Genomic DNA, 13,817 nt, shown 5'->3' on the forward strand with positions numbered 1-13,817 from the left:
GTGGGGTTCTCCCTGGAGTGAGCATATAACTGCCCTGCCTTTCTGTCCAAACACATTCTCCTGCTGGGCTCTGAGCTCGGTAGATCAGCGGAGTGTCAGCCTCTTCCGTCCCACGACTTCTGCAACTGGAGGACGAGTTCCCTTTCAGGTCAACTAAGAACCATACAAAGCAATTATTTGCATCAAGGACCACTGAGAGTATCTCTAAGGTGGCAGGCGTCTTTTTAAACTGATACTGAGAGAGTCAAGGCTGGATTAATGGATGTACGTGATACAAAGGGATGGAATTCTGGGAGATTTGAAAAAAAAAGTCCACAAAAAAGAATCAGTCTCTTAAATGGATCAGCCAGAGGGGAGAGTGTGGACCACAAAGCAAAGGATTTAAAAACGACACAGGGATAGTAGGTACACGTCGTAGGACCAAGCAGTGGCTGAGCTCCTTTGGGACAGAGGTCATAGCTCATTTCTTGGTGTCCCCCCAGAGCCCCTACAGTGCCTGGCACAGAGAAGGAGCTCAACACATACCTGAATAAATCTTTTTAAATGTGCGACCGGGGAAAGGCACTTGCCACTCAAAAAAATAACAGAGATAATTCTACTCCTTCTTGGGAAGCGGTGTCTCGGGTCACAGCTGAGAACTCAAGCAGACTGAGTTTCATTCCTGCCACCACCCCCAGGTTACAAAGTGTGGCCTTCTGCAGTAAAGGGGATGGTGACAGCATCTCTCTCATAGGCTGGGTCCAAGGCCGACGAGGAAGTCAGTGAGATGATACAGGTAACGCACTTACCCCCAGATCTGGCAAATACACCATGTTTCCCCGAAAATAAGACCTACCCGGAAAATTAGCCCTAGCATGATTTTTCAGGAGGACATCCCCTGAACATAAGCCCTAATGCGTCTTTTGGAGCAAAAATTAATATAAGACCCGGTCTTATTTTTGGGGAAACACAGCAGTGTTCCCTAAACGTGAGCTTGACTGATTGATTGACTGATTTCACCTTTAAGGATGAAACAGTAGTAAACTTATTAGTTAAGCCTGCCTTTTAAATGAGGCTGCCAAAAACATCCCTTGCCCTGGGGAGAGGACCCCTCTTTAGTCTTTTCCTCATTCCTGGAGTCTTACCTCCACCCCACCTGTCACCAGGATGAAGGACCCAGGCTAAATGGATGCTGAATGTCCTAATCACTGTTGAAGTCACAGGGAGAAATTGGCATCTACAGGAAGACCCAAGTGCACAGCCGCGAACAGAGGCAGCTACAGGGCTCTGGCTTCATTGGGACCAAGAGCAAAGCCTCCTACACACTAAGTATCTAAGAAATGAACAAAAATCCTTCCAGGCAACTCAGTAGAACATGAGCTTGCCCTCCTCTAAATCCTAAATAATAATGGCTAACATTTATTGAGAATTGGCTACATGTCAGGCTTTGTTCTCAGCACCCTCCCTGAATCTTTATGACAACTAGGAGGTAGGTTCTACTATTATCACCCCATTTTACAGATGAGAAAACTGATAGGTTCTCTGAAAGCGAGAGTTTTCTGATTCACACAGAGCCTAGTTCAGAAGCCTCCCCACAGACATGCTTACAGAAGCAGCGCCTGCCTTGAGCTGAGTGAGAACGCACTGGCATCCTAGAACCGGGGAGCAGGGAAGGTGAGAGCCCCCCCACCCCCCCACAGCCTGACACTCCACATAGGAAGACTCTCCTTACACTTGACAAAGCCTGCACCAAACAATCTCAAAAGGGTTTTGAGAGCTGAATGTACTTCCCCTTCCCCACAACAAGGAGGTCTTCTGCCAAAACCAGGCCACAGGAAATGAAGTCCCCATCTTACCCACTCCTTTCAGCAAATCCCAGGATTCTGTTCCTATGAGCTGGCCGGGACTTTGGAGAACATTTTGTCTCAGCCCCTCAATGTACAGGTGAAGAAAGGGGGTTCCACACCAGGGCCCCTACTGTGAAATGACAACATCCAGCAAGGATTCCTTCCAATCTGCAGTCTGCTAGCTGCCTTTGTGGCTGTTGAGCCACAGGAATAGAAGGAGCTTGACACAAGGAAATGGGGAGGGAATGGGCCCTTAGGAAATACTAAGAGAAGCGGCTCCCTTTTTTTAAAACTGGGAAATTGCCCTTGGGCCAAATTCAAGTGGAGCCCTGAGTCACTAGAATGCCACCAGCCCCCTCCCCTTCCAGGGAAGGAGGGGAACCTACCACAGAGGCCTCTTAGCACTTTCCCACTGGAAATCTCATGCTGCCTCTCAATATGTCTAATGAAAGTAAACAAGTGGGATTCTTTTCTCAAGTTTAAAGGGTAAATCACGATGGTGTTTCTTCCAGACATACATTACCTCCTGCACTCCAGCCAGTTTACAATTCTTTAAGTACTTGACTTACAACCCAGGGATAAAATGTTTTGAAAGTCTTGCAAATGCATTTTGCATCTAAAGCTTGCCTGCTCTGCAGAGATGATCACCAGCTTTCTCAGATGGGAGGCTGGAGTCTTGGGGAAGTGGGGAGCAACCCAAGGAGGCCGCAGAGCAGTGGACAGCAGCCTCCATGGGTGGGGGACAGGTTCCCTTCTCCTCTCCAGGCCCACAGATCATAGATGTCCTCACGCTGGTGAGGAGGAGGGTGAACCAGGAAAGGAAGACAATGGAGTCCCAAGGGGCCTTCCCTGCTGCCACCCATCCTCACAGAACTCCCCCTACTCGGGATTGCTGGTGCACTCTTCATGTAGCTGGTTGTTCGTTTGTTCATGCATGCATTCATGCATTCATCCATTCATACTTGCAGGGCACCTACTACATGCCTGGGACCAGGCTATAGGCCAGTATGCAGAGGTGAGTAAGTCAGACAGTTCCCCTGCTTCCGTTCCAATGGAGGACGAAGGGGAGGGTGTATACAGACCTACCATGAAACCCACATGGTTTACATGCTCCAAAGGGAACGGACACAGGGCCAAGACAGAGGAATAAGGAAGTGAGAGTTCAGACGCCCAGGCAGGAGCCTTGAAGGATATGGCAAATTCAGAGTTTAGTCCCCTGGCACCCCGTGAGGTTTTAAGCCGGGAGAGCCATGATCCAAGATAGAAAGGTTGCCAGGTACTCGATGCTAGTACGTCTCACCAAAATAATAATACCAGGTATAGTTTTCAAGATCCCACTATGCACCAAGCTCTGCGTTGGAAGCTTCAACACCCTGCTTCTCATGGCACTCCCACTTGGTCGCCGCATTTTGTAGATGAGAAAACAGAAGGTTGCAGCTTGCCCAGTTCCACGAGCTGCCAAGTTGCAGGCAGGAATTTGAACCCACATCTGTCTGATTCCACAGCCGTGATTTCTTCCTCTGCACCTCATTACCTGGCATAGTTCTCAGCTTATTCCAGATGTGTTCATTACCCACACCAACGAAATTCTCGGTATCTCAGTGGCAGGATGTGTCATATTCTCTGAAATGCCCCACAGTCCTGGGCACTTTCGTAAGCACTCATTAAATATATCTGGTTTATTGCTAAAGTGCAAATGTGTGCCAGCCCTCAGGGTACGCTGTGTCTTCGTCATGGGGACTCTTCAGCCACAGAGTAGTGACAAGCGGTAGCTAATAAGAACCATAATGAAAGCCAGCACCAGGGCTGCAAAACAGGGATGTACGCAGGTCATACACACACCAGGCACTCAGTGGAGGGACAAGTGACTGGCCTCCAGCCCACACTATTGTCATAGAGCCACCAGTTTGGGGGGGTTGCTTCAGGCCAGGAGAGGAGCCTTGTCAAACACATCCACCTAGAGAAAGGTCTTTTTCTAATTTGTACAAATGTGCCTTTTAGACTAGCAATGGCCCTGGCTGCATTTATTGCATGCCTACTATGCGCCAAGCATGGGGCAAAGCCTTAGCTACTGCACTTGAATCCTCTCAACAATCCCTAAAATAAGAAGTATTATGAGCCCTAGATGAAAAAACAGGGTTTAAATGAGATTGGTGACTAGCCCACGGTCACACAGCTGTCGAGGATGGGACCCAGGCAGTCTGACTCCAGGGCACTTTCTTTTGCCCATGGCAGACAGGACCATGCTTCCCACTTTTTCACACAAAATGTGCGTGAAAGTTCTGTGAACCCACAGGTTAGAATCTTGGGGGCCAGAGAGAGATGAGTTTTAACCCCATTCCACTTTCTAACCACCTCCCCAGGCACAGTTGCTTTTTATAACAGCTTCATTGAGATCTAATTCACACACCATCATTTCACACATTTAAAATGTAGAAGTGAGGGTCTTCAGTATATTCACAGAGCTGTGCGCTCTTCATCACGACCAATTTTTCAACGCTTTAATCCCCAAAAAGAAACCCCCATTAGTAGCCACGCCCCATTTACTTCCAACACACCCCAGCCCTAGGCAACCACTAATCCACTAATTTCTGTCTCTATGGATTTGTCTATTTGGGATACTTCACAGAGATGGAATCATACATTATATATGACTTTCTGTAACTGGCTTCTTCACTTAGCATGATGATTTCAAGGTTCAGCCATGCTGTAACATGCACCAGTACTCTATTCCTTTTTATTCCTGAATAATATTCCTGAAATATTCCATAAATAAAACTATGGAATTGATTATAAATAACAATCTGTAAGTAAAATGAATATACATTTTATCCATTCATCAGCTGATGGGCCATTGGGTTGCTTCTACTTTGGGGCTTTTATAAATAATGTTGCAGTGAACATTTGTGTGCACGTTTCTGGGTGGGCATGTGTTTGCATTTCTCCTGGGCAGACCCAGGAGTGGAATTGCCTGGCTCCGGTTTAACATGTAGTCAAAAGTTTACTGAAGAGCCTCGCTGTGAAGTCAACATCTGGCTGCTCCTGGGCCGTTTCCAGAGAATTTTATCAATACAGCCAGACTCCCCTCACGGGTGGGTCATCTTGGCCCAGCCCCTCCCTTTCTGGGGCCTGGGATCTTCTCATTCCTGCACTATACAGTGTCGTCTGGGCCAGTGCGATGATAAATGCACTCTGCTTTAAAGCAGATACTTCACAAATCATAACTTACAGATGCTCGAGGACTTTCATGTGGGAAAGACAAATGAGACTTACGCTGTCTGACTCCAGAGCCACTGAGGACAGGAAGCCATGGCCAGGAAGCTGACAAGCCCTGGACAGATGTCTCTCTCTCCCTAACGAGTGCATAAGCACATGTAACAGAAAGGGAACTTGTGCAGGGGAGGGTCTGCCTGGCTCTGCAGACTTTGCTACGTAACCCGCCATTCATTTCCAGCCATTGTCTTTTCTTCCCAGCAAATCAAAAAGCTCCTTGAGGTCAGAAACAACGACCTATAGCCTTGACACCTCCTAAAATATCCCCTGGCTCAACTGTTTTCACTTCAGTTCCATCCTACAGGCCTTTGTTGAGCACCTACTATGTGCTTGCACTATGTTAGGCGTCAATGGTAGGTTCCAGAGGTTAGACAGGGCTTACCAACAGAACAGACAAAATACCTGACTCAACCTTATCTCCTGTTACTTCCCATGAGGAAGCGATGCCACGAAGACCTGGCACGTAGTGTGGGTGCATTTCTGTCTGCGAGCAGAGAAGTGTACCAGCTGACCTCCTGAGGCCCCCTAAGGATTCTAGAATCTGAGGCTGCTTACGCAACGAAGAACTCAGTGTGTGTCCAGGTGGAGAGCCCCTCAACCTGATTCATTAAACTAAGTCATGGCCCAGCAAGCAGCTAGTTTGTCAGAAGCAGACATGTCTCTCCCACAACACGGTTCCGATCCTTATCTTCTCATACCTCAACTCTTGCAAAAATCTCTAGGCTCGCCTCCCTGCTCCGTGCCAGCCCGCCAGACTGATGGGCTCAGGGCCCCACTGGGATCAGAAACCAGCCCAGCCCCCAAGAGCAAGGGAGATGGTCAAGGTCTCTGCATTCGTGTTGCCTGGGTCCAAACCCCGGCTCTGCAGCTGCAAGTACCTTGGGCCAGCTAGTGAACCTCTCTGTGACTCAGTTCCTTCATCTGAAAAATGAGATGCTTACAGAATTATTAGGAGGATGAAATCCAAAATGGGTACCCAGCATGTTATAAGTACTCAAGAAGTATTAGCTGTTACGATGATGATGATGACGACGATGATGATGATATCCCCCCCCCCCATCCTATCTTACCCATCTTGCCTCCTATTGCATCCCAGCACAAACCCTGCATTATAAGGAGTCTGGCCTGCTCACCCTGGAATCTGCCTTCTGGCTGAAATGCCCCATTTTTCAGTCTTCTGAAACTCAAATTAAGGGTCATCATCAACGCACTTGCCCTCCCTAATCCTATAGTACGTCATGGCTATTCTCTATATCCCCTTCCTGAACAATGAGAGCCCCCCACCCAGGAACAGAATCACCCCATGGCTGGTCTTCTGGCACCAGGTACAGAGTACCAGACCCAAATCCAGAGGTGACCAGCTGGGCAACATAAGGAAGGTTCTCCATTCCTCTAGCAGCGATGGGTTTCAACACAGACTTGTTTGACACTGACCAGCTGTATAACCCCGGGCAAGTTACTTCACCTCCGTGTCACTTTCCCCATCTGTTAAATGGGTCTAACTAGAGGGCATACCTCCTAGGGTTGTTGAGAGGATTAGAGAAAATGTCTGTAAAGTACCGAGTACAGTGTGACACAGCCCAGGCTCTGAAAAATATCAGCTGGTGGTAATAATAGCAGCAGTGCAAATACGGGATGGGGTTTTCCTGTCCAGGATCAAATTCAGTATTATGAACTAAATGTCCATGAGCTACATTCTGATTTGAAAATCACCTGCCATAATCCAGTCCTGTATGAAAGCGGAACCCGTGGCCTAGCAATTGCTTACTCTGTCTCTTCCACCACACGGAACATTCCTTGTCTATGCCTCAGCATTTAACATGGGAAAAAGCATATGGCAGACGGTAATAAATCTTGGTTGAACTGAGCAGAATTAGTTCAATATTTGTAAGTACATTTCATCTTTGCTACTAGATCATAAGGTCTTTAAGAGTGAGGATCATGTCTTACTCTGGTAAAGATTAAATGAGCGATGGAAAAAATACTAAACTATGAGTTGTGCCTTAGACCCCGCTCCGTCACTCACCAGCTGTGTAACCTCCGAAAAGTCACTTAACACTTCTGTGCATTACTTTTCCCACCTCAAGAAGGTGAAGTTTGGACTGATGTTTGCCAAGATCCCTTACTCCCTGAAACTGGGTTTGGCTCTTAGCAGAAACATGGCACCTCAGCCACCATGCTTATGACAGCCACACATGCCCAGGTTTGGCAGGTCAGCTTATTCATTTGCCCCCCTGATTTGCAGTTCTCTGGCACCAGGCTATGAAAAACTGGGCCAGTGATTCAAACATCCATTTTGGGTCCAATCAGTTCCTTTGCTAAATGAGGATGGCCCATCTCTCACACTAGAGCTCTAGTATGTGGGGGCACATCTGTCCACTGGTCCTGCCACCCCTTCCCAGAGACCTTGCCTCCTGCTCACACCACACCACATACTGTTCAGAAGAGATGACTTGGTACAGAAGGAAAGTCGAACTTGGTCTTTGGTGGTGAGGTGATCACATGGCACCTCTCCCCAAAATATTGTTTGTTTTTGGTCTTTGTTGTTTTTGGCAATACTTTGTGCAGCCTGCCAGTCCAGGGAGCTTGGCTCAAAGAGAATGCATGCCATGTTATGACAAAGGGGCTCGCTCAACAGCCTTGCCCAAAATTGCAGCAAAACAAGAGTTGTGCAATAAACAAAGGCTAAATTCAAGGCTTTAGAAATATGCTCAGAGCCTGTCAGAATCTGGCTGTCTTGGCTTCCTATGGCGCACTTCCCTAATTAACCTAGCATTCTCTAATTAACCTGAAAAGTTGATTATTTTTCCCACCTTTCTCTGAATGGTACTAGGCTAACTGTCCGATGCATCATGCCCTTTTGATGGTCTTAAAATCTAAATGAAAATCCAAGTGAGATTTGGAAAAAAAAAGTCTGCGAAGAGAGGAAACTAAAATTGATTAATTTCCCTTTTTGAGGCTTTCTGTAGATAATTTTATTCAAATTTTCACAACAAATCTATGAAGTTGGCACTCTTAGTAGCCCATTTTACAGATGAGGAAGCTGAGGTTTCAAAAAGCTACATAGCTTGGGCAAGGTGACAAAGCTAGAAAGGGATGGGTCAGGATTTGAATGTAAGCCAGAGCTCTTAGTCCTTCTGCAAGAGTGGATCGTTGTTGGGTTTGTTAATCTCTGGAAGAAGCCACTTTTGAGTCCATGTTTTGTGGACTCAGGCAGTGGCCACAAGACCACATTTGGGATTGAAGGCTATCTGGACCACGAGGAGGACTGGACCAGCTGACTCCAACGCTGCAACTCTGTCGGAACTGCCTTTCACAGAATACAGAATATGATGCCCTACCATGTTTTGTTTGAGTTAGAAGGTCCTTCCAGACGTGCAATTGAAAGCTGTAACATTCTTGTTTTTAAACACTTCTGTCTCAGGAGTGCTGATTTCACAGCATCTCATGCAGCACCTGACTTGAGCCACTCACACTGGCACAGCAGCTTAAAGCCACTGCTCTCCTTCAGAAGTGCTCTAAAAGCACTTCTAAATGAAAATGAAACATCACTGCAGAATTCTCCATGAAGCTCAAAAAAAAACACAGAATTGTGCCTCAATTCTCCTCGATTGCACCTCAAGCGCAAGTTATGGCTATTTCATGTATCCTTGGAACCAGAAGAAAACTCCTGGTTTATACTTGAGATGAAAATTTCTTGCTGCTCTTGACAGATTGAGTCACCAAGCACTGTATGGGCAAAAACAATTTGCTGACCACTTAGTTGTTGTTGGTTTATTTTCTGTTCAGTCAGGCACAGGGAATTTTCCACCTGACAATTCCTGTTTCTCACTTAAGTTCTTACACCATCTGTGGGCAGTGTGCTCAGCAGGGGGAGGACTCAAGGCCAAGGAGGAGTTCCCTTCACAGAACTTCAGTTTTCCCGTCTATTTAATGCAAGGTTTTCACCAGATGATTTTGCTACCATTCTAAGCTTATCTACCCAGTAGAAAGCAGTTTGAAAATTGCCAGTTTGGGGGCGTAGGTCTTCTATAAGATTCAAAAATCTCTGTATAATTTTTGAGTAAAACAAGAGATTGGGCTGAAACTAATAGCACAATGGGAAACCAAACTAAGGCTGGACAATAACAGCAGAACACCTATGGCTGAGAAATGAACCTCTTCTGTTCTCAGGGCGCCCCCTCGTGGCCATTCGTGTAAATTCCGACGGAATGTTCAGAGTTTCTGCAAATAAAGGGAGACACCCACCAAAAGAGAAAGGCAGGCTCCCCCCTACTGATGCAATCCCTTTCACTCTAACCTACTCTGTTGTTCAGACAGCCAGACCAATGCCTGACAGGAAGCCCCAGTGAAGCTAATAAAGGCGTCTGCCATAAGACAAGCTTTCATTCTTTCAGTTGGCGGTAGCTCCCCAGCATTCAGGCTTCTGCGTCCCCTCACAGATCCCAGACACACCCTTACCACTCAACCCCTCACAAGCTCACATCCTCAACCTGCAACTCCAGCTCCGTCTGTTTTTCATTATTCTGCTTTCCAACTTCCCAGCGCGATTCTTCAACAGCTATTAAGACAACATGAGCAAGGAGCTAAGCTTAGTTTTTGCTTATTCAACATCCAGCCTGGGGAATATCACCTCAGAAGAAAAGCATGAATGAAGTGCACTTTTCTCAGCCTCTTCTTCCACAAACCTGAAAGTGTGTTCCTCAAAGGACATTTTTACAACCACCCCCTCCTTCAAATTTTCAACCTACAAAACTGGCACCTGCCCAGAGTGAATTCTCACCTACTTGCCTGCTACAGAATTTGTTTATTGGAGCCAGTTTAAAAATACAGTGCACAATGTCTCAAATTTCCAACAAACCTATAACAGACTTTTAAAAGCTATAGGATAAAGTTCTATCAACGCAAACAATGAAGCCTAGAATGAGGGAGTTATCCAGGTATCCAAATATTTGAGAATTAGGGTGCTGAACTTTCTGATTGGTGTCCCATTTTTTTCCACAGGGCTGTCTCTGCATAAACACAAAAGAAAAATACCAACATCAACCTACCACTTCATTCAACAATTCATTTTGCTATTTCCCTGTGGTTATTTGTTAAGTTTATAAGCAATCCTGGACCCCTATACACCTCCCCAAAAGTGCCCCATAATTAGTTCCTGACTTTGGCCCTAAATCGATTAAAATAATATCTGATATGCTTCAAATCAAAGAACCGTGTTAATTTTCTGCCACACCACATAAAATCTTTCTGCAATAGTCAGTCACTTTGAACCCAACCCTCTAGCCACAAGCAGTGTGGATTTCAGGGGCCTGTTCTGCAGGAAGGAAAATGACAACAAACCAAGGTGGGGACAACCCAGAGACCCCAAGTTGCTCCTTGGGGCTGTGCAAATGGTGTTGAGACCCTGGCAGGGTTTCAGCTGTCACAAAGAGTGGGGCGGCTGGGCCAGACCCCTAAAGCAATTTAGTAGCCCTGCAGCCAGGACCTGAAATGTAATTGCGTCTGCTGCAAGTTGGCATGTGTGTGGCTCCCCATGCCCTGGGCATTTCAGTCCTCCCAGAAGCCAGTCGCAAACTGTCACAACCTTCAGGCATGCGGCTGCCTTTACTTTTGCTCCCTCACCTTCTCTCTGAAAAACAGGCAGGAGTCCCTCGACCCTTGCAGCGACAGCAGCAGCAGGGTGATGGGGAGTACAAGTTGGGGGATACAGGGGGGTCCCACTCCTCTACAGGACACGGGACTTGGGGAGCCAGCTCTGAGCTGAGGACGTGGGTCTGTTTGGAGTTAGAGCAATAAGGCATTCCAGGGCATGGTCTGAATGCGTGCCCGCGAGGAAGACCCCGACGGTCCCAACATTGCAAAGTGTTTGCAAATCATAAACACTACTTTGCTGCTGGGATAAAAACCCCTAAAATATGCGCAGACAGGATGTAACAAGTGTTTCGGGAGAGAAACACGCCTGAGTCACGGGGAGCTGGGGGGAGAGTGAGGACTCTGTCTAGGGGTTCCCGGGAAGCCCCCTCTCAGACAAGAGCGCCTCAGTGCCCAAGACCCCCGCCCTGCATGCCCTCAGTCTCCAGCAGCGTCCAGCCAAATCGGCGCCCCCCGCCCTCCGCGGGTTTTCCCCACTCACCACACGGCCCGAAAACCTCTCGGTAGCCCTCTTGACTTTGCCGTAGGTGCCTTTACCCAGGGTCTCCTGCAGTTCGTAGCGGTGCTTCAAGTTGTGCTTGTGGTGATGCCGTTTCACCCCGTGCGGCTTCCTGGGTTCCGGGGCCGCCGCCGCCGCGGGGGCTGCGGTCGCCCCCGCCACCGCCTCCGGGGGAGAGCCTGGCGCCCCCGGCCCCAAGTAGGGGCCGTCCCGGACCGCGGGCGCAGCGGCCCCCTCCATGTCCAAACGCGGGGCGAGCCGGGCTGGAGAGGGCAGGACTGGGCACAGCGCTCTGCGTGTCGGGGTCCCCGCTGAGGGAAGCCGGGGTGCGCTCAATGTCGCCCCCGCAGCATTGGGGAGGCGGCCGGATTCCGCTTGGGCTGCGGCTGGGTCACTGGCAGCGGCGGGGACTGCACATCTGGCGCACCGGGCGCGCACGGTCCGCGCACCGCCCACCCGCCGCCGCGAGCTGCGGAGCGTTGGACGAGGTGGCGGCGGTGGCAGCGGAGGCGGTGGTGTTTGCAGGAGGGAGGGGAGAGGGGTGGCTCCGAGCGCAGGAGGGGAGTGTTATGTGGGCGCCGCGCCCCCCGACCCCTCCCCGAGAGGACGGGCAGACCCGGCGGGGGCGGGGCGGCGCGCTGGCCGGGCCGGGAGGGAGGGGGAGTGAGGGGCGGCGCGGCCGGGGCTTCCCCCACCTCCCCGCCGCCACCGGGGGCTCGGGGCCACCCCAAGCTAGAAGGGGGATGGGTGCGTGTCGCGAATCGCCCTTTGTGCTGCGCGGTGTAGGCCGCAGCGGCGACCAGGGGGCTTTGTCCTCGTACGGCGGGACAGGGACGGGGGGCTTCCAAGCCCGGGCGCCCCCTCCCCGGCCTCGCCCGCCGCAGCTACCGCGGGCCCTCTGCCGCGGCCGCAGCCTCCTGCTCCAGCCGCTCGGCCTCCCTTTCTGCTCGCGCCCGGGCGGCGGCAGCAGCTCGCGGAGCCCCGGGGCCCGGCAAAGGAGAGCGCTCCGAGCTGAGGGCCGCTGGGGCCCGCTCGCGATCCAGCCGGGGGCGCCCCGAGCCCAGGCGCCCCTTCATTCTTTTAGGTGTCGCCGCGGCAGCCAGTCCGGAGCTGGGGGAGACGCTGGGGGAGGGGAGGCAGGGCGGGTGTTGGGTTACAGGCGATGAGTCACGGGCCCCCTCCCGCCGCATGCGCACCCCTCCCGCCCCGCCAGGGCGCGCACCCTCGCCTCGCAGGCCTCTACCTCCAGCTGGGGGAGGACTGCCAGCCTGGGGCAGCTGTGCGCCCCAGAGAACACCAAGAGGCGCGCTTTGACCCGGGCTCCGCGCCCTCCCCGAAGAAAGGAGAAAGGGAGGCTCGGAGGCTGAACCTGGGGCCTGCCGCCCGACTACCGGCCCTCCATCACCATCCAGGATTCCGGCCCGGGCAGCCGCCTGGGAGAGGGAGAAAGATGGCATGGAAGAGATGGGGCGCTAGAGGCGCCAGGACAGAGCTGGGCGCCCACCCTGCCCGCCAAGGCTGCCTTCGGAGGTGGGCAAGTCAGGGACCCCAGATGGAGCAGGGCCCGGGGCCTGCTGGGCAGGAAGCAACTTGCAGGCCTACTGGCCCCTTGGGCCTTGGGAGTTTTCCTTTAACTAAAGAGGCTAGATCCTGGAGATGGTAACAGCAACTGCATCCCACTGCAGCGAGGTAGACCCCCCCCCCGCCCCCCCCCCGCCCCCACCCCGTCTCCTAAGAATCGGCAAGGAAAAATAAAGAAGGCAAGAGAAAAAGAGGCCTTAGGAAAATTTTTTTTTTTTTTTATAAATGGTGCTGTATACCAAACGGGGATAGGAAGAATGAGGTATGAAGAATGTCTGGTGCATTCTGTAGATTCCCTGGTGGTTCTTTACGTTTTCACTAGTGAGCCGAGCTCCTTCCTCTGCAGCTCTCAGGTTCACCACTTCTGCATTCCTACTGTCTTCACTCTTGTCTACCCCTATCACCTTACCCTGGACTCCTGCAAGGGCATGTCCTCCCTGTAAGCCCCCTCCCTGCTGCCAGAGTAATGGCCTAAAACTCTGCAGTCATCACCTCCTCCATCTCTGTTCCTCTGCCACACGCCAGTGCTTGGTTTTCTTATCTGTCCAAACTTCTCTTATACTGCAGCTTGACATAAACCCCTCTGCCACTTCCTGCCTTCCCCAGGAGCACACAACTGGCTATTGCATAATACAAACACAAAGGCCATGTTTATTCAGTTCCTATTCTGTCCTCCACACTTGCAGTACCTCCCTGTCCCCCTCCTGAAACCGTATTCTGCTTTTATACAAAGTCTGTAGACATTGTGTGTGTAGAATAGAGTCTGAGTGAGGTAGCATGCAGGTTGAGCCTGGCTTCCCGGTGGATAGGCTATGTGACCTTGGTCAAATGTCTTAACCTCTCAGAGCTTCAAACCTCTCTTCTTCAAATATGGATTAGCAGGTCTGTTTTAGAAGTGAACAAATTGTGTCTATAGTGGTAATTAAAATTGTTCACCAGATATTTTCTGGTTCTTTCCCACCCTGGGGAGGTGGTAGGAATCC

At 50.4% G+C, this 13,817-nt stretch overlaps 1 protein-coding gene across 1 annotated transcript in view; it reads right to left on the reverse strand.

Annotated features, from left to right (window-relative positions):
• The window catches only part of NUAK1 (NUAK family kinase 1), a 73,853-nt gene extending 61,448 nt beyond the window's left edge, over positions 1 to 12,405 (reverse strand). Inside the window, exon 1 of the mRNA XM_019728450.2 lies at positions 11,236 to 12,405. Within this exon, the coding sequence (XP_019584009.2) occupies positions 11,236 to 11,493 (258 nt within the window). The 5' untranslated portion in view covers positions 11,494 to 12,405. The remainder of the gene's footprint in view (positions 1 to 11,235) is intronic.
• Positions 12,406 to 13,817: the final 1,412 nt, after the last annotated feature.

This window comes from Rhinolophus sinicus, linkage group LG02 (assembly GCF_036562045.2).
Source record: "Rhinolophus sinicus isolate RSC01 linkage group LG02, ASM3656204v1, whole genome shotgun sequence".
NCBI lineage: Eukaryota > Metazoa > Chordata > Mammalia > Chiroptera > Rhinolophidae > Rhinolophus > Rhinolophus sinicus.